This window comes from Benincasa hispida, chromosome 4 (assembly GCF_027475165.1).
Source record: "Benincasa hispida cultivar pf3 chromosome 4, pf3_genome.v1.1, whole genome shotgun sequence".
Taxonomy (NCBI): Eukaryota; Viridiplantae; Streptophyta; class Magnoliopsida; order Cucurbitales; family Cucurbitaceae; genus Benincasa; species Benincasa hispida.
Window position 1 is genome coordinate 20,006,113 of NC_143481.1, and position 23,443 is coordinate 20,029,555.

General features: G+C 36.2%; 3 protein-coding genes across 9 annotated transcripts; 1 reads left to right on the top strand and 2 right to left on the bottom strand.

Moving 5' to 3' along the window:
* Window positions 1-743: 743 nt before the first annotated feature.
* ATJ1 (DNAJ heat shock family protein) lies at window positions 744-16,563 on the bottom strand. Of its 7 annotated transcripts, none has more exons than XM_090312689.1 (21): window positions 16,424-16,563; window positions 16,057-16,160; window positions 15,868-15,973; window positions 15,606-15,692; window positions 15,402-15,493; window positions 14,149-14,232; window positions 14,018-14,056; window positions 13,743-13,853; window positions 13,627-13,668; window positions 13,454-13,541; window positions 12,840-12,904; window positions 12,679-12,741; window positions 12,510-12,582; window positions 11,749-11,840; window positions 8,211-8,282; window positions 7,568-7,624; window positions 5,636-5,684; window positions 5,498-5,567; window positions 4,430-4,519; window positions 1,536-1,731; window positions 744-1,096 (listed from the first exon to the last, which is right to left on the bottom strand). In XM_090312689.1, exons 2-20 carry the CDS (start codon window positions 16,081-16,083, stop codon window positions 1,635-1,637), a joined length of 1,404 nt encoding a protein of 467 aa, XP_090168815.1. In that variant the 5' UTR covers window positions 16,084-16,160; window positions 16,424-16,563; the 3' UTR covers window positions 744-1,096; window positions 1,536-1,634. The 7 variants fall into 7 exon arrangements, with proteins under 7 accessions (XP_090168815.1, XP_038885080.2, XP_090168814.1 ...); XM_039029152.2 differs by having other exon boundaries at window positions 1,536-1,767; XM_090312688.1 differs by lacking the exon at window positions 16,424-16,563 and having other exon boundaries at window positions 16,057-16,193.
* Window positions 16,448-18,425, top strand: LOC120075607 (Tetratricopeptide repeat (TPR)-like superfamily protein). Its single transcript, XM_039029155.2, has 3 exons — window positions 16,448-16,579; window positions 16,699-16,975; window positions 17,135-18,425. Exons 1-3 carry the CDS (start codon window positions 16,458-16,460, stop codon window positions 18,098-18,100), a joined length of 1,365 nt encoding a protein of 454 aa, XP_038885083.2. The 5' UTR covers window positions 16,448-16,457; the 3' UTR covers window positions 18,101-18,425.
* Window positions 18,426-19,159: 734 nt separating this feature from the next.
* PUR7 (purin 7) lies at window positions 19,160-22,788 on the bottom strand. Its single transcript, XM_039029154.2, has 12 exons — window positions 22,306-22,788; window positions 22,032-22,133; window positions 21,763-21,892; window positions 21,208-21,300; window positions 21,046-21,134; window positions 20,823-20,903; window positions 20,291-20,380; window positions 20,082-20,171; window positions 19,955-20,005; window positions 19,829-19,875; window positions 19,558-19,615; window positions 19,160-19,465 (listed from the first exon to the last, which is right to left on the bottom strand). Exons 1-12 carry the CDS (start codon window positions 22,627-22,629, stop codon window positions 19,406-19,408), a joined length of 1,215 nt encoding a protein of 404 aa, XP_038885082.2. The 5' UTR covers window positions 22,630-22,788; the 3' UTR covers window positions 19,160-19,405.
* Between the last annotated feature and the right edge of the window lie 655 nt (window positions 22,789-23,443).

Consider the following 23,443-nt stretch of genomic DNA (forward strand, 5'->3'; position numbering starts at 1 on the left):
TTTAAAGTTTGAATTGATGAATTGGAAGTTTAAAATTAAAACTCGTACGGCCTCCAGTTTGGGGTGCAAATATTTTTTTATTTATTGGTTTTTTAATTTTTATAATTGTTTTCGGTTATAAGTGATCAAAAATGAAACAAAAAGGGGGAAAAAAAGCCACTCATGCTAGATGCTTACTTTTTGTTTGAAATATTTATTCACTTTTTTTTTATCAAGAATATACATCGATATTGTAATGTCTGTGGGTTCAACATCAAAGGATAAATCAACTTTTTCATTATGTTCATATAACAATCATAAAACATAAAAAGTAACAAAATGTGACATTTTAAAAAATTGTATAACTATAATATAAATAATAAACATATTAAAGTGTTAAAAGGGTGTAAAAGCTTTATTTATTAATTTTTCTTTACAATCTTTTTAGAAATATCCACCTAACATGAATATTTTATCAATATTTACTTCAACATTTTAGTAAAATCGAGATTTTGATATCAACATTTTTAAACTTTGTTGTGGTCTAATACACTATTGTTGAAACATTTTAAATCCTTAATAGTATGACTAATCAAAAGTCTAACGAAATAAACATGCCTATAAGTACAAATACAAACTTAGATAAACTTACAAGTTCAGGTTAATTAAAGTCCTGAAAGAAAATAAAGGAGGAAATCACGGGGGCGGCGGCGGCGGTGGGTATCCACGATATATAGATAGCATTCAAATAAAAGCAGATACAATGCAGAAGGAAAGATTAGACTAATCATCATAGACGTAATATTCAATAGTGCATCATCAGTACAAAATAATGTGGGTCAATTTTAAAAATTCATAGCAAAAGCCTGAGCCGCTGAGAATCTCAAAATGGCTACATTGCTCAACTGTGGCGAGTGGTTGTCAAAAATAAAGGATCAAACCTACAGGAAAGCTTGTGGAGGAACGAAGAAAAGAAAGAACTTCCTTCCAGAGAAGAGATTCAAAGATCTTCCAACTACTCATTGTAGTATCTATGTAAATTTTTCTGAACAAGTGTAAGTTAACTCGAGTAATCTTTACGAATTTGAAACTGCAACTCGGGTACTGAAAAATTGACCTGCAAAAATTAGCAATGGGGAATCAAGATCACATAACGATAGGCATTGAGGGGGACACTGCTCAAAGTAGAGCGGATTAAAAAACAGTTCAAGGATATTGTTAATAGAAAATTGTTGTATTTTTTAACTTTCACCAACAACAAAAGAACATATATTTTAACTTTTTGGGCTATGTTCATGTTGACTAATTCATAAATGTTATCACTGGCACAAAAGGCATAATAACTATAAATTGAGTAAATCATGCCATATGACTTTTTTATGAGTTTAGACTTCAAGACGAATAATTGGCCATATGTAGAACTGAAGATAGTCCGTGAGCTTAATGCCTGAAAACTTGTTCAAGTTCAAATAAAGTATTTAAGATTGGTTACCAAAACCAGTTATTAATTAAAACGACCAAATAAACTGGAAGGAATACCAGAGAAAAAAGAATACCTTGTATCTATCTACATTAATTTATTGAATGAATAGATTGCCTCCCCACTTCAATATTTACTTGCCAAAATATCTCCCACTGAAACCTCTGGACCTCGTTCAGCCCCTTGACGTAAGGAGCACAATGAACAAGATTAATAGGGACAATTCAAGAACAAACATAGGTTCCCCGACACGGTTAAGAATTCGTTGCCACCTGAAAGTTCAACCAGTAGAGAGCTGCTGATAAAGCCTGTTTTCATTTCAGGATCTTCATTACAATCAGAACAGAAGAGCAGATAAAGAAGCCACTGAGTAAGAAAACAATTGGATCTGAAAAAATATATCGAATTAGAACTGGGGGGGCTTGGGAAGGGACCTCCTTTATGGATACAAACCCATAGTTTCTTTATTAACAAATAATAGAACACGTTATTTTTTTATAATAGAACATGTTATTTTTTTTCCTTACAAAAATAAATATTTGTGCATATTTTGACATACTGTGAATATTACCTTACATCAAAAGAACAACCATAGATTTCATTAAAAAGACAATAGAATATCGGGGATTTTGAACTTTTGAGGATGGAATAGTAAGTGACCATGGGTTTTTAGGATGGAACAATCAATGAGTGAGTGCTGGAAAACCCTAAGATTTAGAGAAAATGGGTTGGACACTAACGGGCTGACAAAACCATTGTTTCTTTACTATAAAAGGAAAAAAAAAATCAGCAGCGTGTCCCAGCATATCTTCGTGTGTTGGAAAACTAAAAAAGAAAAGATAAACACTATTTTGCGTGTCGGACACATGTTGGGAGCATGACACATGTCCGATACTGACTCTTGACCATTTTAGGAGTGTCAATGCCTTATAAGGCCTTCACATCAAAGATATAACCTTTCCCCTCCACCACTTCAATTCTTCAGTAGTTAGCATCTGATGCTAACCCTGTACCAGTGCAAGCTATTTTTTACATTGAAAACATTTCTTGTTCATCTAGGATTTTATTCTCTGCCCATTATACTTTGTGGTTTAGGTTGAGTGAGGATAGTGACCCAACATAAATTGATCTCTTTTTCGAGGCCATATACAGAGTTTCCACCCAAGACTTTATCCATGACATCTACCAATGACTTGAATTGTCAGTGTCACGATGTCCTTGTATGCTGCTATCTTGACATATTATATTAATGTTAGAAAATTTTCATATTGCACCTCCTTTTATGGTAGTCGAGGTCAAGCCAACATTAATGACTCTCTCCCAACTGCTTATTGGTCTGTGGCTATCCTACCAATGAAACCATGTCAAAGCCTCCCAATCCATCACAGCTGCAGCCCTTCCCAATTTTTCTTCATCCATCAGCTTTCCTAGCACTCTGATAGGCCTTAGCCTCAATTTATTTATCAACAAGCAGAGGGAGAATTTGAGAGCTTCCCTTCCTCTCCAAGATCTCATACAGAGAACAATTATAAGTAATTCAGCAAAAAAGATAATCCCCCCTCACTACCGAAAACCGTTTACATACCTCACCCCTTCCCGAGCCCCCTCTAACTAACAATATTCCATTGGACCCACACAATCTACATATTTTCCTCACACGTGTTACTGCCCTAGTAATTCAAGGCCTATCACACTTTTCCCTAAACGCTTACCCATACAGATCTTCACCTTTGAAAATTGCTATTTCCTGCCTACCTGATCTCACCTCCCCTGTTGGACTACTTCCCACTATTCTCCTGAGACATCCGAATGCTTTTTCATTGGCATTTTGTTTATGGGGAGAAAAAAAAGGTAATCGGTCTTGCACACCCTTAGTAGCTTTGCCTTCTCCCTCTTGTACCATTTCAGAATCTCTCTTCATTCTCTCTGCTACAGAGTTCAGACCCTCTAGCAAATCAATCTTCATATCCACATTATGACGCTTCAGCATTCCCACCAATGTGTTTTCTAACAATAAAAGTGTAGATCCCTTTGGTATTTTTATTATCAAACATAGACTTTACAATTTCTCCACGATTACAGAAGCTTGCACTCTCTCCACATTTACCCTCGGTCTCTTTTCTAATCATTCTTATCCACAATGGCCATGGGAAATAGCCACGGCAATAAATTGACAATTGGTAGAGTACACATACTGCTAGTAAACAATTCGATATACTAATACAACTCACTTTTAATTTACTTCACCTAGCTCTTACTATCACTCCCTACGTACTGATATCATAAGGGAGGCCTGAGTATTGCATTTGCATTAATAGTATCCATCCTTCTTCCACTAAGAATACTAGTCTCATAGCCTGTGGCTTCATGATGCTTTTGACAGCTTTATGGTCTTTTTTTTCTCTTTTTTTTTTTAATTTCATCAAGGACGAGAGGTAGGTCTAAAGAGTACTTTGTGTAAAATGATTGGGAGAGTGAAGCCTCCTAACAAATGCCAAATGTTTCATTGGATGTTATGCATGGAGGAGTCTATAAATGATGTTAAAAAGAGAAAAAAGACCATTCTCACTCCTAATTTATAGGTTTTGTGTGACCAAAATGAAGAATGAAATATCCATAACTTTTTTTAGTGTTCCCATCACACTTAAATAGTAAGATAAGATGTCTGGCCTATTCAATTTATAGTTCGCTCTCCCTTGTCCAGGTTAGAGCTACCTTTAGTGTGCTTCTAGGAGTTGCCAAGTCAACGCACAAATTAAGATCATTTTTTAAAATGTCATTAATTCTTTGTTTTAGAAGATTTCTCTCACAAGATTTTAGGACTTGGAATAAGGAATAGAGATAGAAACAGATCTACCTACAACTACGTACCTTTCATCAAATGATTAATAAATCTAGCTTAACAGCTGGAGGGGGAAATTCAAAAAAGGAAAACATCGGCCATGCAGGATACATAAGGAGAAAACTGACCAACTTGCTTTATTTGAGTCGTCAATCCCATTCTTTATTTCTTCTTCAGCAAATTCTTCTAAAATGGCACGTTGGCGTTCACTTATTTCACTAAAAATCAATGAAAGAAAACATGAATCAGTTCGTAGAGACCCTGCAGCATACTGGTCCAAAACTCTTTACAGTGAAATGCATGGAATGGAAAACAAAATGGAGCATAAGAAAATCGAAGAAAAAATATGCCTCTCATGCCTACACAACGTCAGTGGATATACAATCAAAAGAAGCATGAACATTTTAAATAAGTGATGAGAAAAAGAATCCCAAGGTTAGAATCTAAATCAAGTCTCAGAGAGACCTTCAAAGCCAATGGCACCAAGGTCCTAAGACTATCACAAAAGAGAGTTGCTCTGGTCATGCTAACAGTAAAAGCCTAAACGACAAATATTCAGCCTACCTTAACTATAATAAGGGAAAAAATTAAAAGGAAATGTGAAAGGATAAGATAGAAAAGTTCTGATAAAAGGCCCTGATTCCATGTATCAATAACCTAAGTACAATCGGAAGCTAAGTGTTACTGAATCAAAATATTTTGATACATAGACAATTAAGAGTAGTAACTAGGAGACTGATCAAATTCATCACTTAAGGGTATTATTATCAATTAAGAATTTGAAAAAATAGAACTTCATTCCTTCAATTGCAAATAAGACACGCTACTCTAAAGAAGAGGACATGGTACTGGATCTCAAGGAATTGTCGCACCAACCAATTTGAAGTATGCAACCCCATCCATCTAGTAAGAGCTCACTTCAAGTGGCCACATATATTTTCATGTCACAAAATCTGATACTTTTTTTGAAAATATAAAACTGTCACAAAATCTGATACTTAAAATAATATTCTCTTGTGCATGATTCTGGACACCTCAATAATTAATAACCACTGGAATTAAAGTTTATAGTTAACGAGGGAAGAACAAGACTTGCCAAAAAAAGCTTCTAGTAAAATTTGTGGAAACAGTCTGACAAAGATTGTCAAAATACCAGAGTTAGTACGATGAAAAGTAGAAGATAAGCCATAACCTACGTGGGAAATTTAATACGGAATCGCACATATTGATCTCCACGATCAACAAAAAGTCCATGTTTTGGCAATCCTGGACAAGTTCCACAGTTAGGTATTTTGGCTTAAAAGTGCTATGAAAAGATGGGTGAAAAGGCATACCTTTCCCTCTCAGTATTAGGAGATGTCCTGGCTGAACGCCTTTTGGTATCTGATTTAAGAATAAAAGCACCATCAAGCAAGTTTAAAGCTTTAAATTGCATTTGTCATGCTCACTATTTTTTTGGGTGAAAATTAAATGTATAATAATAACTTCGAAATAGATTGATCTTCAACTTACAACATTTTCAATTTAAGGTATATTTTGATAATACAATACATCCTATACAAGTAAATTGATAACCAAAAAAAAAAAAAAAAAAAAAAAAAAACCTAGAAGTATTAGCTGCTTGCTGTCTAGGCAACTTAAGAAACAGGAACGTATACTTGCATTTTAGATGTCTTAGAGATTCCGAATTTAGGACTGAATTTGCCCCTTGTGAATGAAATATAGATTCATGCAGCTCTTCACGAATGTATCTTTCTGTTAATGCTCAAGCCAAATGTTCCAAGAAAGAGCCCCACAATGTCACAAGAGGAACCTAGATTTTTCCTTTTTAAGAACCCCAAGCAAGATGGAAGGCCATCTACCAACATCCTGGAGAAACCATCAGGATTTTGAAAACGGAAACTTTAAGGAGTTGTTGCAATTGAAACCAATAAGGAATATGTGCCTCACAACTGACTGAGTTCTATGAGGAGTATCAATTAAATTGGAGAGAAGAAAACTAATATGATTTTTTCCTTGAACTTTGCGAATAGTACTAATGCCATCATGAGACACCGACCTAAGAAACAACTTCCTGCCCTTGTTTCTATGACTCTTTTTTTTTTTTTATGAGAGATGTAGTATATTATTAAGAAGAGAAAGAAAGAGGTAATAACTAATGGTTGAGGAAAAACAAACCCTGGTGGGAAAAAAATATTACAAATCGTATCTCATATCCAAATTAATAAAGAAAAAGAAATATTATGATTACAAAATAACTTCTTGTGAAGGCCACCCAGGCTGTATACAGGACAAGTACCCAAAGTGATGCAATATGGCTTATTTCTAGCCAAAGAGTTCAAAGAAAGATCAAACTCTACGCCTGCAGAGAACTTTAGCATTGTCTTTAACCAATTCACTTTGCAAGTGCTGCATTGACTGCATTTGTCAGAATTAACCAAAAATGATTTGCAAGAATTGAAAATGAATAAGTCAGCACACCGCAATCTGTTAGGAACCAAGATAGTATGAGATGTCTTTGTCCCACTTGTCCCACTTTGGTTAGAACGGGATGACGAATTTGGTACTTCAGTGGCTTGGCTCTCCCGCCCCAATAGCTAGCTTTTGGGGTGTGGTTCTCCAAGGTGCTTAAGTACCTAACAATTTCTTATCCGTGGCATTAGATAAAGTAAATCCTTCCAACTTAGACATTAAACTTTAAACAAAGCCATTCTCTTCCAGATCATAGAAATCCTATTGGAAGTCAAATCCCATCACTCTGTGAAGTACACTTAATATTACCGTAACAAGAAGTTTACAGACTCTAGAAAGGCAAGTTGAACTATAAGCCATATGTGTATCCATTCTCCACAGGTCCAACCAAAAGACGTTGGCTGTGGAGAAGCGGGACTGTAATTAGAGGCTTTAAATGAGCTTATCATACTCCAACAGGGTCTGTCTAACCCAAACTTACTCGCAACTGACTGTAAGTAAAGATCCCAGTGCAATACGGGAGTCCGATTGTTTTGTTTTTCTTACAATTTGGAGTCCCGTTTCTAAAAGGATTTTCAATTTCTCTCCTTACTCTATACGGTACAATTGGAATGTCATTTTGTAATTCCCTTTACTTCTCTTTAGTGCAATAATAGTCTCTTGTAAATTCTAAATATACCAGTTTTTCCTCTACACTCTGAATTTAGATTCCTTGTAGTCAAGCTATTTCAGAATAAAGGAAAACAACTTCATGGAAGAAAAAGAATTGATGAACATTGATTTTAAGCAATTACATTTATTTGTATCCTGCCTGACAATGTTGGAACCTCAACCTTGCCCCCAAGAATAGCCTGAAAGAGCAATTTGGAACAAATTTGATGAATATAAAATTTACATAAATATGCAAAAAGGCAATAGTTTTTAATGAATAACACACTGAAAACAATAAGTAACTAGATATTGTACAAAGAAAGTAAAACAAAATCTAGAAAGACATGAATTACAAGGGCAATATTACTGAGTCACTGGCCACTATATTTACAGAACTCAAAAAAACAAACAATTGCTGCAAAGAGACAAACATTCCAAAATCTCACAAAATAACTCCTATTTCTTTTAATAATTGAGAATGGGCACGATGGATAGTAAGTATGGCTTACTGCCTTTAGACAATATGAGAGAGATGTTTACTTGGAAACTCTTAATTAATAAAGTGCAATAACTTAAAAGTCGGTGGAGGAAGATCATTTCGAATTTCTAACCAGCATAAGGGTCAAATGTATAAGGTTTGAATAGTGAGAAAATATTCATTCAGAAAAAATGCATGACAAGTGAGCAGATTATGTTGACCGGAGGAAAACTTCCACAACTAATAAAAAGCATATCCACTCATGAAGAAATATCAATTCAAACCCTGATATGGGTTAAATTTCTCACTTGAGTGAAGCAGATATTAGAATCCACATAAATATCCACACCATCCCTCTTAAAGATACGATCTTCAGCAACCTAAAACATTGAAAAAAGAATATTAGACTAATAGGAAAAATCGTTATTCCTATATTGCTCTAGCAATTTACCATTTATGACTAAAAACACTTAAAAAAACAATTCCATTAAAAGTAAAGAGTTATTATGCAAAGAGTAAACAGTAAGACATTGCACTTGATTTAAATTGAACTCAATACTAAATTGAGATCTTTTGTACATGGCATAAGTAGAAACTTGATCGCGGAAATAATGAGAACAGAACAATTGATAAATACATTTTTTTAAAACAACCGAAGTCTATTATTAAGAAACCAATACAATTTAGAACTAGAAATACCGCCACAAGGAAACAAAACTACAATTGGTATGAGCTTTCTTCTAATTTGGCAAACGTGACTTCCAAGGACAAAGAATCCTGATTGTTTAGAGTCTTCCAAGTGGGGTCATCAAAGGTGAAAGGGTGAGAGATTTTGTTACCGAAAAAGAGATTTGCAATGCTGTTTTCAATTTGGGGAATCTCAAGTCTCTAGGCCCATACAGTATGACAGAGGAATTTTATATAAAAAATCTTGGAACATTTTAAAATCCAACTTAGTAGGCGTGTTCCAAGATTTTTTTTAAAAATGGTACTATTAACAAGTGTTGCAACGAAACACATATGTCTTATTCCAATGAAAAAAGACTTCTCGAGTCAGACCAATCAGTTTGGTTACCTCCCTCTATAATATCATTTCTAAAGTGTTTGCTACAAGGCTTCAGAAAGTGCTCCCCTCCATTGTGTATTGAGTCTCAAGTGGCCTTTGTGGAGGGGAGGTAGATTCTCGATGCTATTTTGACAGCTTTTGAGTCCTTAGAGGAGTGGCAAGTGATTGAGAACAAAGGTGCCCTTTTGAAACTTGACCTTGAGAAGGGTTATGATAAAGTTTATTGGGCTTTCCTTGACACGATCTTGAAACTCAAGGGGTTTGGTAGTAGATGGAGGAGGTGGATTTGGGGTTGTCTTTCTACGACCAATTTCTCCATTATTTTTAATGGAAGACCTTGAGGTAAAATCTTTGCTAAAAGGGGTTTGCATCAGGGAGACCCTCTCGCTCCTTTTCCTTTCACGGTTGTGGGGGATGCCTTGAGCTGTCTTATTCAATATTGCAATGAGAGGAATATAAAAGGCTTTTCTTTTAGTAACTTGAATATTGAGATAACGCGTCTCCAATATGCAGACGACACTCTTCTCTTTTGCTCATGGGAAGATGCAACCTTGAGGCATGGTGGATTGTTGTGAACTTGTTTCTATTGGGTTCAAGGCTGCCACTTAATGTTGCTAAAACCTCCATAACCGGAATTAACCTTGATAGGGAGGAAGTGAATCGATACGCTACAAAATTTAGTTGCAAAGTTGATACTTTCCCTTTCACTTATTTGGACTTCCCTATTGGTGGACTCACAGTGGGGAGCAATTTAAATCGAAAGTGGACAAATGGAGAAGAATCTCTATCTCAAAGGTGGTAGGTTGACTCTTGCTCAATCGGTTCTCAATAGTCTCCCTTGTTATTTTTTCTCTCTTATGCAAGCCCCGATCAAAGTTATAAATAGTCTGGAAAAGATCATTAGAGACTTTGTTTGGAATGGAGGTCCTTGTAACCAGACATCCCACCTTGTCAACTGGAACTCTACCTCCCTCTCTACTATTTATGGTGGCTTTGGTATCGGGTCTCCTCGTCAAAAAAAAAAAAAAAAAAATCACTGCTCTTCTCATGAAATGGCCCTGGCGCTTTTGTCATGAAGAGAATGCTCTCTGGAGGCGAATTATTGTGGCTATTTATGGCTTGGATCCTTCTGGTTGGTTTACAAACATGCCTAAAAGGGGAAGAAATTCGAGGCTGTGGGCGGGAATTCTTAAACATAAAGATTTGTTTTTCAAATTTACATACTTCTTTATGGGTGATGGGAGAGCTATTCGGTTCTGGAAGGACAGTTGGTGTGATGATCAGCCCCTAGTACAGAAATTTCCTAACATCTTTTCCCTCTCCCTGAGAAAGGATGTCGTTGTGGCAGATTGTTGGATTCTACCAATCAGCCTTGGACTTTGGGCCTTAGAAGGAGCATCCTCGATAGAGAGATGGGTGATTTGATTGCTATTTTGGAAATTCTAAACTTTTAGGCTCCTCAGAGTGGTCGTGATAGCCTCAAGTGGAACTTAGAGGCCTTTGGAAAGTTTACTACCAAGGCCACCTTTCCAAACATTGTGAAAAGCACATCCTCCTTCACTTTTCCTTTGGTGAGAATTGTTTGGAAGCTTAAAAGTCCAAATAAGGTGAAGTTCTTCCTTTGGTCCCTTGCTTATAGAAGCCTTAATACTCATGACAAACTTCAAAGGAAGCTCCAACAATCCTCCCTCAATCCTTCTATCTACTGCCTCTGTATGAAAAGTGAAGAGTTCCTTAATCACTTGTTTTTGCATTGTGACTTTACCTCTAAGGGGTGGTCCCTCCTGTTTAGAACCTTTGGTCTTGATTGCTGCCTTCCAAACAAAATTGACAATTGGATAATTGATGGGCTCGATAGTAGAGCCTTTGGTGCTAGAGGGAAGGTCCTTTGGAGAGGCACTTCTAGATCCCTTTTGTGGTGCATTTGGAAATAAAGGAATAGGAGAACTTTTGAAGATAAGTTCGTTTCTTTTTTTTCTTTTTGGACTGTTGTTCAGCATACAGCTTCTTGGTGGTGCACAAATTACACCAAAGTCTTTTATAATTACAACCTTTCTATGATTTTTAACAATTGAAAGGCTCTTATTCAAGGAGGGGGTCGTCTCAACCCCTGCCCTTAGGTTGTTCTCTTTTGTTCTTCTTTGAATATATGTTTCTATTTCTTATTTAAAAAAAAAAACAAAAGAAAAAAAAAACAGAAAAACAAAAGATATGAGCTTTCTTCTAATCCAAATCTTTTGGTGCTTTTTATTTTACAAGTAACTAAGCTTTTCCTTTTGGGTTATGGTTTTCAAACCAGAGGATCTTTCATATCAAGCTCCTCAATCCAATAGATCGCTTTACTTCAAATGGTCCCAAGGTTTTTTCATGGTGTTCTCTTTCAAAGTCTCTTGTTGATTTCTCTTTATAAAACTAGAATGTCTTTTATCTTTCTATTGTAATTCTCTTTATTTATTGATTTCAATTTCACTCCCTTATGGGGTTTGTATCTTTCCTTTGAGTATTGATCTCTTTTCATTTCATCAATTTGAAAAGTTTTATTCTAGTTTAAAAAAAACCAAACAAAAAACAAAAAACAAAAACAAAACCAATGTGGGATCAAAAATAAGTTAATAGACCGCAACATTCTTTCATCCCTTCAAGGAGGGCTGAGTTCTCTTGAAACAGGGAGGAGGAATGGGTGGTCACATTGAGCATGAGTTAGCAAGTCATGTGCAATTGCTTTTACAAGGACGGACATTGCTAAAGTAAGCTGAAGAAAAATGTAAGTGGTTTTTTGCCTTCAATTTAATGATCAAGTTGCCAGGATGACTTTCTCGTCCACCACTATTACCAGCTTCGGGCACACGAATGGTATCTCCAGAATCAACCCCTAACGCATTCCAAAAATTGCAAACAAAATATATTTAAAAAAAAACTATAGGAAAAAAAATCAATGCGAAGTTTCAAATGTTCTTTTGAGTTAAAAGTTGTTCTTGTAATAATACAATTGGAGAACACTGAGGAATAAAATTCTTGGGAACAATTCCAATGTAACCTATCTCCTCAAGTTTTTGGGCACCAAATTCAAGTTTAAGTCGTTGTAGTATCTCATTTTCTCTTCGGTTCAAATATAATAACTGTACAAGCCTGTTTCAATTAAGAGGGGGAAAAACCAAAAACAAAAACAAACAAACAAACAAAGTTTCCACTTTACAGAATTATAAAAATAAATTCTAATAAAAAAAATTAAATCCGATCTAACAACTCAACCTTTTGAAATATATAAAATACTCTTATCAGAAAAAGAAATAGAAAAAAGAACATTTACAAAATTGAGCTATTTCTTCTTTTTTTCTCTCGTTTCCTTTTTCACTAAATGGGCGTGCATTCTAAATTAACAACTGAAAAGTGAGAGAAATAAATTCTAATGCAATCTAATTAATATCAATTCAAGTAAGCTTTATCTAAAGTGTTGCAGTTATTCTACATAATATATCGATCATGTTTTATTTCAGTCAAAATTCAACATGATAAACAAAATCAAGTGGTGAAGACCAACCAGCAGGTATAGTAACTGTAACCTCCTTGACACCCTCTACAACCCCCATTCCCCTGCATTGCACACACAATTCCTGAAGCATACCAAAAAATGAAGAAATAAATCACTGAAAAAGGATTAGCAAGGAAGAAGGTTAAAAGAACTAAAATTTTTTAAGCATACACCAAACCTTAATGATTTGACCCGATCCTTTGCAAGTGGTGCACGTTGATGTAAACGGAGGTATAGTAACCTGATGATTAAAGTAATCAAATCTAAAAGAAAATAGCAGGACAATTGACACTGAACGGTTCCAGATTTGCAGGTAATTTATTATTTGAAGACACTTACTCTACCTAAACCTCTGCAAGTGGGGCAACTTCTTTTTGTTGCATTTACTGGATAGCCACGCCCATCTAAAACAAAGGGAAAAGGCCATATACTTAAAAGAGGAAAAAAAATGCTAAAACTCTTCTATTTCTTGGAATGAATAAACTGAGGGCAAGCACAAGGCAATAAGATAAAAATTACAATTCAAGCAATCAGCAATCATCACGATATTTAGTTAATGTCAGAACAGATTCTTCAGGACATGACTATCACATCAAACTGATATTCGCTCCATCTGAGAACTAATAGTTTTTTATTCATCAATTCAAAATTAAAACTGGTCATTTGCAAAAGAAGGTTACAGGGGAAGGAAAAAAAATGTGTGTGTGTGTTCTTCCTTTGCACAAGTAAGAAACACTAATGTATCCGGAGTCTAAATATAGAAGAATTTCAATACTTCAATTTCTATGTTTAGTATGATAACAGAGATTGCTTTATGGCTTCCAACAGCCATCCAATTAATAGGCTCTCCATAAAATTCTCGGTATCATTAAGATGCAATAAAAGTTATCTTGTGTGTGTGTGTGTATCTATATAACACGACTTGACATTTGCAGACAATTAGCCATACTCACAGCAAGAATCACAGGGAACAAAAGCATCAAAGGACAAATGCTTTGTGCATCCTTTTGCAGCTTCCGTAAAAGATAATGTCAGGTCAACCTACAAAATATCAAACATTTTACATGGTTTGCATTAGAAATTTTGGAGAATTGAGTAAAATAAAAATTGGGGATAAACTAAGAACCTGAATATCTGAGGCAAAACGGCTGGTCTCATGTTCAAAGATCTGTGAAGCATCAAATTACTTTAGAACTTCCAAATCAATTGATGAGTAAGAAAAGGAGATTAAAAGCAAAGTACCTCAGAGAAAATCTTTTGAAATGAGTCAGAAAAATGGGTTCGATAAGTATAGCTAAACCCCTCTGTGCCACCAGCACCAAACCCTACATTTTCAAATTCTCCACCACGTCTCTTCAGCCACATAGATACACAGTATAAACATGTCAGTAAAAAGAAAACAGCTATCTGCACTTATCTCAGTCATGGTTAACAAAAAAAGAAACCAATGAGAAAGAAAAAAATATAGCACAAGCAGCAGAAGCAAAATATTTCTCTAGTAATTTAGGGGTTGCCACCTGGTCATATTGGGATCTCTTCTCAGAATCCTGCAGAGTCTGAAATTCCCAAAAAGATAATAAATGAATCCGCTGTAGGTATTATACAAACAACAGATTTGGAAGACTCAAAACCAGTGACACCTACAAACCTCATAGGCTTCTCTTATCTCCTGAAATTTCCTCTTGGCAGAAGGATTGTTCTTATTTGCATCCGGATGATACTTTTTCGCCAACTGCAGAAGATAATCGGTAACTTTTAGCAAGTGAACATGAAGAATGAAGCATCTCTTGAAAAGAAAGCGCATATAATAGGTGACAAAAAATGTAGCCAACAACACAGAGAATTCACATCAATCTTATTAGGTATTTTCAACCAGAAATCTTTCTGAAACTATATTTCTTCCTTTTTCACATGTCTTGGAGCATTATATCCTAAACTGATAGTGTTTCTTTTTCATATGACTTAAGCAAGCTATTCCAAAGCTTACTGATCGAACCAAGAACTATGTACCAAATAAAGAAGTTATTCATAAAGAAGGGAAGGCATAAGAAGGCTGCAAGAACACATAGATTCTCGAGTGAGCCTGGAAGAAAGAAAGATGAGATAGTTTTGCACAGTGTAAGGATACTCAATTCAAGTAATCATGCCAATGCATCACCATTACACATATAGTGTAACAAAGGTATAGGCAAATAAGAATAAGTGAGAAGTGTCCATTTTTGGTACATAACATTTTCATAAAAATTTGCTAAGTCTTCTTCATTGAAATGATTTATAGAATTTTAGTATAAATTTTGCATGCTATCAAGACTAAATTTGGATATGACTAAATAAATTTTCTATAAAATACAATATAAAATATTTTAAAACTAAAACTTTTTTTTTTGTTAACATCCGTAAGTGTCCAGGCCAACTTATGCACACCTCGACTAATCTCATGGGACAACTTACTTAACCTTACAACATTTGGGTGTCAAAGAAACTCGTAGAATATTAAATCTTAGGTAGGTGGCCACCATGGACCTTTTAGCTCTTTCTCTAATTTACCACTAGATCAACCCATGATGGTTAGTTAAAACTAGAACTCAAACGAGTATTTATTGAACTTTGAATAAAGATCAAGACTAAACAAAGCATGTATAAAAGTTTAAAAGCCCATAGAAATCAGCTATTGATGAATATAATGCATAAAACACAATAATACAAGACATTTGCTTCTCACATTGAAGGCAATGGCATAATTGCCAGGGAGGTTTGAAATTATAGAGAACATAAGCTAATAGAGTAGCAACTTTCACATATATGTAGAGGAGAAAACTTATGTAAGGAAGAAAAAAAAGGAAAAATTACAAGAAGTTGCAATCACATCCCCCTCATATCCGATTTCATTAATCCACTCACCGCATGGTATGCCTTTTTAATCTCTTCTCGACTGGCATTGTGTTGAACCCCCAGAATTTCATAGTAATCTCGTTCGATAGAGTGACATGAGCCTAGAGACATGTATACAATGATAAGGTCCAAATGAGCAAGTCTTCAATATTACAGTACATATCCGGATTGTACAGTTTTCGGGGCTCGAGGTGAAGGAAGAGAAGGAAACACCTGTGGCGTGTATGAAACATCTACTCGCTGGTAATGCTGTGGCAAAGTCAGTAGATTTCCCGACGGAAGAAGAAAATGCTTGCAACGCTGATTCACATTTAGAACCCGAAAAAGCAAAGCAACAAAACAGAAAATAAAGTTCAGATGTTCAGGACAAAAAGGAATGGAAGAGAAAGAAAATGAGTTGCTTCAAAGAGTGTTAGTAACTGCGAAATAGTGAGCTCATCAATCGTTCAGCTGAAGATGGAGACCAAGGAATTACCTCGGGTACATGAAAAAAGCTGACGTAACGATGAAACTTTTCCGAGCGGGAGTCGTGGATCAATGGACGACTCTACGCCTACAGATGAAAGTAATTGCCGCCGGCACTATACTTAATAGTATTAGACAACGTTGATAAAGAGAACCGATGAAGACAATTGATCACAAATACTAATACGTATAAACTCACCAGCCCTAGCCAGCCGAGGCGTTTCATAACGAAGCAAAATCGCAGGAAACGCGCAGAAATGCAATAACTAATCACCAAAACTTCAATGTATTGAGCAATCAGAACTGCATCACCGTATAAATAATTAGATGCTAATGTGAGAGAAGACTAATTGAATAAACTCGAACGACGGAAATGAAACTAATTCGCCGGTTGCCGGTCGCCGGCAAAGCACGATGCTCAGTACTCCCACGGACCGGGCCTTTGCATCTTCTCGCTCAATAATTGTATGGGGATCGGGTTTTTGGGGTTTAAGTCATAAAGAAGAAATATCGAACGGCGCTGATTAACAAGGTGTTAAGCCGCTGGTTTAGGGCAAAATTTATACCATCGGTTTTTCTGGACCCACAAAAGGGACGACCATGATATTGCTTCGCGCCAATGCGCAAGCAAAGCAATCAATGACGCGGTGGCTCCGCGCTTCGGAGGTAGCTGCTCGAACAGAATCGGTGATGAAGGCGCCTCTCCGCTCCGGCACCGGACGGTAAGTTTTGTACTTTTACCTCTCTGTTTTCCTTGCTATCATTACAAGAACTCCGAGTTTCATCCTTTCATTGTCCTCTTTTGGTCTGAAACAAAGAATTGTTGATTCTATAAATATAGAATTCACTTCCTTTTCCAAGCATGGAAGCCTATATCGTCACTTACTTCGCCAGTCGACTCTTTGAGCAACATTTCTGCTGTATCTCCCAAAACCCTACAAAACGGTGTCGACGATGGAAACTCCAAGCAGGAATTTATGAAGCTCAAGTTACCTCGGAGTAGTGTGAGCACCGTGCTTCAGAGTGGGAAATGTGAAGCTCAAAGGACCTCAATCACTAAGCTCCGGCGTGTTGTCAAGAAGCTCTACACATCGAAGCGCTTTGAGCGTGCGCTAGAGGTTGGCAACTAACAATTTGGAAATTGAAATTTCTTACTTCCTTTTGTATGCCATTTGAAGAATAGAATCAAGATAAAAAAAAGTATTGCATCTCACTATTTAATTCATAGATTCCTGTTACATGTAGAAATGCATTATGCAATATATTCTTACATTCAGGTACTAATGTTGATGGAAACTCGAGATAATTTGCGTATGTCCCCGGCTGAACATGCTCTCAGATTGGAATTGACAATCAAAGTGCACGGTGTACTGAAAGCTGAAGAGTACTTCAATCAATTGCCCACCATAGCCTCTCAGAAAGCTTCATCTCTGCCTCTTCTTCATGGTTATGTCAAAGGGAGAAACACTGAAAAAGCGGAAGCTTTCATGGTGAAGCTAAGGGACTTGGGACTGGTTGTGAACCATCATCTTTATAATGAGATGATGAAACTGTATGTGGCCACATCTCAAAATGAGAAAGTTCCTCTTGTTATAAGGGATATGAAGCAAAATCAAATACAGAGAAATGTTCTCTCTTACAACCTTTGGATGAATGCTTGCAGTGAGGTATATGGGGTCGGGTCCGTGGAGTTAGTGTTTGAAGAAATGCTGACTGATAAGAATGTTCAAGTGGGATGGAGCACTCTGTCTACTCTGGCTAAAGTTTATATACAGGAAGACCTTGTTGACAAAGCGTTTGCAGCCTTAAAAGATGCAGAGAAGAAGCTATCCCCATGTAATAGGCTTGGATATTTCTTCTTAATCACATTATACGCCTCTTTGAAGGATAAGAAGGGAGTTTCTCGAGTTTGGAGAGCTAGTAAAGCTGTAAGTGGCAGACCCACTTGTGCTAATTACATGTGTATATTGCTGTGTTTGGTGAAGGTAGGAGACATCGATGAGGCAGAGAAAGTATTTAAGGAATGGGAGTTGAATTGTCGTAACTATGACATTAGAGTTTCCAATGTTCTTTTGGGTGCATATGTGAGAAATGGATTGTTAGAGAAGGCCGAGTCATTGCATATGCACACACTGGGAAGAGGTGGTAGTCCAAATTATAAGACATGGGAGATTCTCATGGAGGGGTGGGCGAGAAACCAACAAAACGTGGACAGAGCTATTAGTTTTCTGAGAAAGATTTAGCTTGGTTGAACTGTCACTGTTTAAGTCTGTCACTCCCTCTTATTGTCCATCCAATCACCATGGATAAAGCATTAATCACTGTCTTAAATGTTGATGGTTTGATGTCTCGTTCTACAATTCTTCAACTCAAAAAGTTTAACTTCTATAATGACCGACATTATTTTGAGAATCATCTAGTGTGGGAATCTCAAAATTATGAGTCATCGACCTTTCTGGTTTTGTGCTTGTACATTAATGTGGAGGCTTCTAGCATCCTTCAAAAATGTTGCCAACTCAGATGCTGGAAATCGAGCAAATAAAGACCTCATAAGTCTCCAGTACTTAATTGTGATCTTCTCCTTTCCATCTTGGTTGAATCCAACACAAAAGGGATTGTGGACCAAATCAACCAATCTACGGTTTCACTAAAGTTGGAAACTCTATCGATACAATTAATGAGCTAGCACTTTCTATGGGACGATCTATGCAATCTTTTTCATTTTGTCATGGAGATGGGAATCACGGAACTCACCCTATAACATGTGTTGCAATTGGTTTTGAAAACCTCGGTATATTTTGAAATTTTGTTTTTCACAGTTGGTTGTTGAATGCTGTAAAGAGAGTTATTATTACCAATTTCTACCGGCTCGACATCATGTTAAGCTGAGTTTAACTTCGAAACAAGAATGGATATCATGAAGATTAGATAGCTGTGCTAAACGGCAGTCGGGGATGCGATTGATACGAATACAAATCAATTACTACGTATCGGTAGAGTGTCTTCATGTGCCGTCAATCTGTTGGTAAAGTTTATATTACTGATAAGCATAGTTTGGTATGAAAAGCCTGCCTCTTCGTTATGGTTTTTACATTACCCCAAGTGCAGCTGCAAAATATGTTGAACAGCTGAGAATTAATTTACTGGGCATTTCAAGTATCTTCAGAGTCCCTGCTTATTTTACTGTACGGAAAACTACCTGAAATTCATCGCGGCCATCTTCTTTTTTGAACATTTATTTAAGAATGAAAAAAAATAAAAAGAAAAAAACCTCTACAATTTGAGAATACATGCACCTGAAATTTCTCAAATTCAAAATCTTACATTCATGGTCTAAAATGTCTGTAACATAAGAAACAATTATGCCGATATAGCATTGCCTCAATCAGGATTCACATCACATATTTCACACGTTTCATTATTCAATCTCTGAAAGTTACATCCTTGCCACATGGAACACAGCATACACCACACTGTAACCAAATTTTGTCAAGTTTATTAATGTTGATAACTTAGCTTTAGTGACTACGTACCAATAATCTCTATGATCATTTTAGTGCTTCCAGTGCCGTTTTAACGTTTCGTGATATCCGATCATGCACCGGTTCCTGCAGAAAACCGGAAAATAGTTATATAATCAACCAAATAGTTGAGATACAATTAATACTAACAGACCAATTTTATTATGAAATCTATCTACCTCTGACAATGGCACCTCAAATTTGGATTTGGTTATCGTCTCGTACAAGAAGATATATCTGCCATCATGAACAATAATGTCGAGTCATTTGTGAGGAATGGATCACAAACTACAGTTGACAAGTCATAAAAGTCCAAGAAACAGAGAAGTCTTTTGCAACTCAGTCCCCAAAGTCTGAGAATATTACAGAATGTAGCTTGTTCTCCTTGCTATTAATTATATTTGTATAAATGAAAAGATCAAGTAAGGTCAAGCAGAATAAAATACATACCGCCATGACAGTTCACGGACAAGCTCTTCAGGAGCATCAGGGAGAACCTGAACTCCCCACAATGGCAAACTATTAATAATTGATAATTTAACTTGAATAGTAGAAGAGAAAATATCAAGACTATACCTCATCTTCATATGGGTTGCAATTATCTTTGAACCACAGCCTCAAGAATTCCTATACGGATAATATAGGTCAGTTCACTAATAGGACATGTTTCATAACATCTGAGTAATACCAAAAGAAAACACACCTTGTCAACATTTTCAGGTTCAAGGCCATTTTGAAAGCGTTCCTCATAGGACTGTGCAATCCAGTATCTGCTCGAATCAGGTGTATGCACCTTCAATTGCAAGTAGGGAAAGAATCATCCCTTGTAGTAACAACTTAAATATTTGCACAGATTAACAATATATGTGAAGTCTAAAAAAGAATTAAAAAATGATATTAAGACTATTGAACCTCATCAATTAAAAGAATGGATCCATCCTCTCCCTTTCCAAACTCATACTTTGTGTCAACCAGTATCATACCATGCTCCAAAGCCACTTTCTGAAATATCAGATTGAAGAATGTTAAACTTACTTCTTTGGACAATATGGATTTTTTTCCTTTTTCTTTTTTTCATAACAACTTTAATGATAGAATAAAGAGCATAAAATAAAAATCACGGCCACACAAAGGAACTTAAGTAAAGAAAGAGGTTCTAGCTTCGTAAAATAGTGCCTATAGAGTAGTTACAAAAATCTCCGAGATCACGAGGGACCACATGTAAATAGTGCCTATACTACGAAAGATAATGTGCATATTGAAAAATAAATTCAAGGGCCAATTAGATTGCTCAATCAAACTTTCTGCACAATAGTGAGCACCAAAATGCAGAATCATGAAGGCCAAACTGTAAACAGGTATCAGGCAGAATTCTTGCGAAAACATCAACTCCAATTAATTTGTCTCAAGCAGAAAGATGGAAACTATAACAAAACAAAATTACCTGCCCATAATCGAACAAGCTTAAAGCCTTCCTACTTGCTTCATCATAATCAACTTGACTCATCAGCCCCCTGTCAATGATCTGCCAAACTAGCATGTCAGTAAACTACAAAAGTAATCCGACTGGAACCATATATTAAATAACATATAAATAAGCTAATTAAAAAAAATATATTTTTTTTTTTTTTTAAAAAAAAAAAGCTCATCAGTTCATAACAGTATACCTCATCTGGTGTCACAGGAACGTCATGAGAAGCAGCCTTGGTTGTTGGAGTAAGTATATTGGAAGAGAGCTTTTGATTTTTAACCAAGCCTGTTATAGTCTAGAGGCTATTAGCCTATTACATGGATCAATTAGCAAAAAGTTCAAAGGGGAAGAAACATACCATCTGGAAGAACATTTCCACAGTAGTTTCGCACCCCGTTCTTGTACACCGTCCATAATGATGTATCAGTGCTTCCAGTGACAAATCCTCTAACTATAATCCAGAAATGGAGCTTACTTTTACGGATATGTGGGCAACGATGTCAACAAAACAGAGGGCAAAATGTCTTCATTTTCCAATTGAGACTAACCATATTACATCAGGGAACCATGGGAACGCATCCATTTACAAATATATAAAAGGAACATGAAGATTAGACATCTCATTGTCGAATCCTATAATATGCTTCCCGGAAGATCACTAATTATATAAACAACTTCAACACATAATATCTTTCCTCCTGGTAACTGGGAAGAGTTGCAACATTGTCAGTTGCTTCCCTGTTTTATTCCATAGTCAGCAAACAAAACATCCTTCCCTTAAGGTTTTCTGTCCTATATTTCTTCATCTGTTTTTTTTTTTTTTTCCTTTTAATACACATTGCAGAAGTTCTATAATTGTTAATGCTCAATTCAGTCCAATGGAAAGGATACTAAGAATTCCTTAATGACTCACCAACAAATTCAACGGGAAAAACTGAACACTTTTTTGCAATCGTGACATTTTTATCGGGGACTGACACAACTGCATTTGAAGTGATGTGCTGTGTTCTGTCAAACCACCATAAGCTGGTCTCATTTAGAACCTGAAAGATGCAGAACCAAAAACAACAGAGGCCCAAAAATTAAAATACTAAGAACTAATCGTTACCCATCTAACCATATACAACGAATTCCCAATCCCAACGATGGTTTTGCCTCATATTCAGTAAGGAACCTCCATACCTGACCCTTAAAGGGTATGGAAGCAAGAACTCTATCGAACGCACTCTGTCGATCAGTTGTAACCAAAATAAGATAATCCCCATAGTCATATATATCTCTCACCTGCACAGTGGGAAACACTAGTAAAATCGGTATGTTTCAGTCACTACAAAAGAGTTCTTCCATCTCGCCTTTTTTTGGTTAATCAGTTCTTCTCCAGCAACTAAAAAGGAAACAGACATCACACACTCAAAAATGAAAAAGGGAACCTTATTTCGATTCAGCTAAAGATCACCTTGCCCCTGGTTTTGGACTTAATCCCAGGAACGGTCAAGTGGAGATTCGTCTCAGATAGGCAGTTGGACAAAGATTTGTCAATGGCGCCGACAACCTCCTCTCTGCGATCCCCTTTGATTAAAGCATCCAAGGATACGTTACGCGGCGAGTCTTGACGGTGGGTCAGGCTCGCCTTCGCCGGAGACGAAGAAGAGGCGGCAGAGAGCATCCTCAGCCTCGTTTTCCCTTTGCTGAGAGAAGCTGAAGTGAAAGACGAAATGGAAAAAGGGATCTTGATGGCGGGGGTTTTCGCAGTGTTGACACCGGTCATAGGGGGAGTCATTTTCCTCTCGAGGTGATCGGCCGCCGTTTTGGTTCGAAAGTCGGCGAATTTATATGATTGCGTAGAGCTGGAGAACGAAGCTCGTCTTCCGTGGGGATCCGACCTTCTGGGTTTGCCGATGGACCGGAAGATGGCCCAACGGATCGAGTATTGAACCGTTGTGTGGCCATTGGAAATGGAGAAAAATTTTCTAGCACTAGGTTGTAGTAGGAGTGTTCAAATGCCCCGAGCAATTTGGGGTATTCAACCCAAATTATAAAAATGGATTGGATTAGTTTTATTTTTTGATTAAATTGGATTGGATTTTTTCTGTTTCTCTTAGATTGGATTGGGTCTAATGTTGAATAAAAAAAATTTGAGTCAACCCAAACCAAATTACATATATATTAGTATATATATATATACTTCTTTTAGAATTGATGCATTTGTAAATTCTTTATGTTTCTTTTAAAGAATGTTTAGTTTTGTATAAAGTTTGTAATAGATATTATAAATATTTGATATGTAAGAATTTAGTTTTATGAGATTTTTTTATTAGATATGTATGTAGATAAATTAAAGTATTTTAAATTAAGAAGAAAATAATAATAAACCAACAACCCAAACCAAAATTTAAGGGTTCGGTTGGAGACCATGTTTGGGTGTTGTCAACTTGACCAACACGAATTTTTGGGTTGGTTTAAAATAACGCCACAAACCAACTCAACCCAACCTATAGTTGTAATGCAACAAAAAAATGGAAAAAAAAAAATCAAACTAAACTACTAGTTTGGTTTGGATTGAGAAGAAAATTCTGTCAAAAATCCTTCTCGTT

What these genes read in the sequence shown, in the direction of transcription:
- ATJ1 (XM_090312689.1), bottom strand. Translation starts at nt 16,083, where the DNA reads ATGAAACGCCTCGGCTGGCTAGGGCTG. An exon ending in ATGTTTCATACACGCCACAG is followed by an intron (nt 15,494 to 15,605) that starts GTGTTTCCTTCT and finishes ACATGTCTCTAG; the next exon opens with GCTCATGTCACTCTATCGAA. An exon ending in TGTTCCCTGTGATTCTTGCT is followed by an intron (nt 12,905 to 13,453) that starts GTGAGTATGGCT and finishes CCTTTGTTTTAG; the next exon opens with ATGGGCGTGGCTATCCAGTA.
- PUR7 (XM_039029154.2), bottom strand. Translation starts at nt 22,629, where the DNA reads ATGACTCCCCCTATGACCGGTGTCAACACTGCGAAAACCCCCGCCATC. An exon ending in TTCCTGTGACACCAGATGAG is followed by an intron (nt 20,904 to 21,045) that starts GTATACTGTTAT and finishes CTAGTTTGGCAG; the next exon opens with ATCATTGACAGGGGGCTGAT. An exon ending in TTGAGGTGCCATTGTCAGAG is followed by an intron (nt 19,466 to 19,557) that starts GTAGATAGATTT and finishes GGTTTTCTGCAG; the next exon opens with GAACCGGTGCATGATCGGAT.
- LOC120075607 (XM_039029155.2), top strand. Translation starts at nt 16,458, where the DNA reads ATGATATTGCTTCGCGCCAATGCGCAAGCAAAGCAATCAATGACGCGG. An exon ending in CTCCGCTCCGGCACCGGACG is followed by an intron (nt 16,580 to 16,698) that starts GTAAGTTTTGTA and finishes CTATAAATATAG; the next exon opens with AATTCACTTCCTTTTCCAAG. An exon ending in GCTTTGAGCGTGCGCTAGAG is followed by an intron (nt 16,976 to 17,134) that starts GTTGGCAACTAA and finishes TCTTACATTCAG; the next exon opens with GTACTAATGTTGATGGAAAC.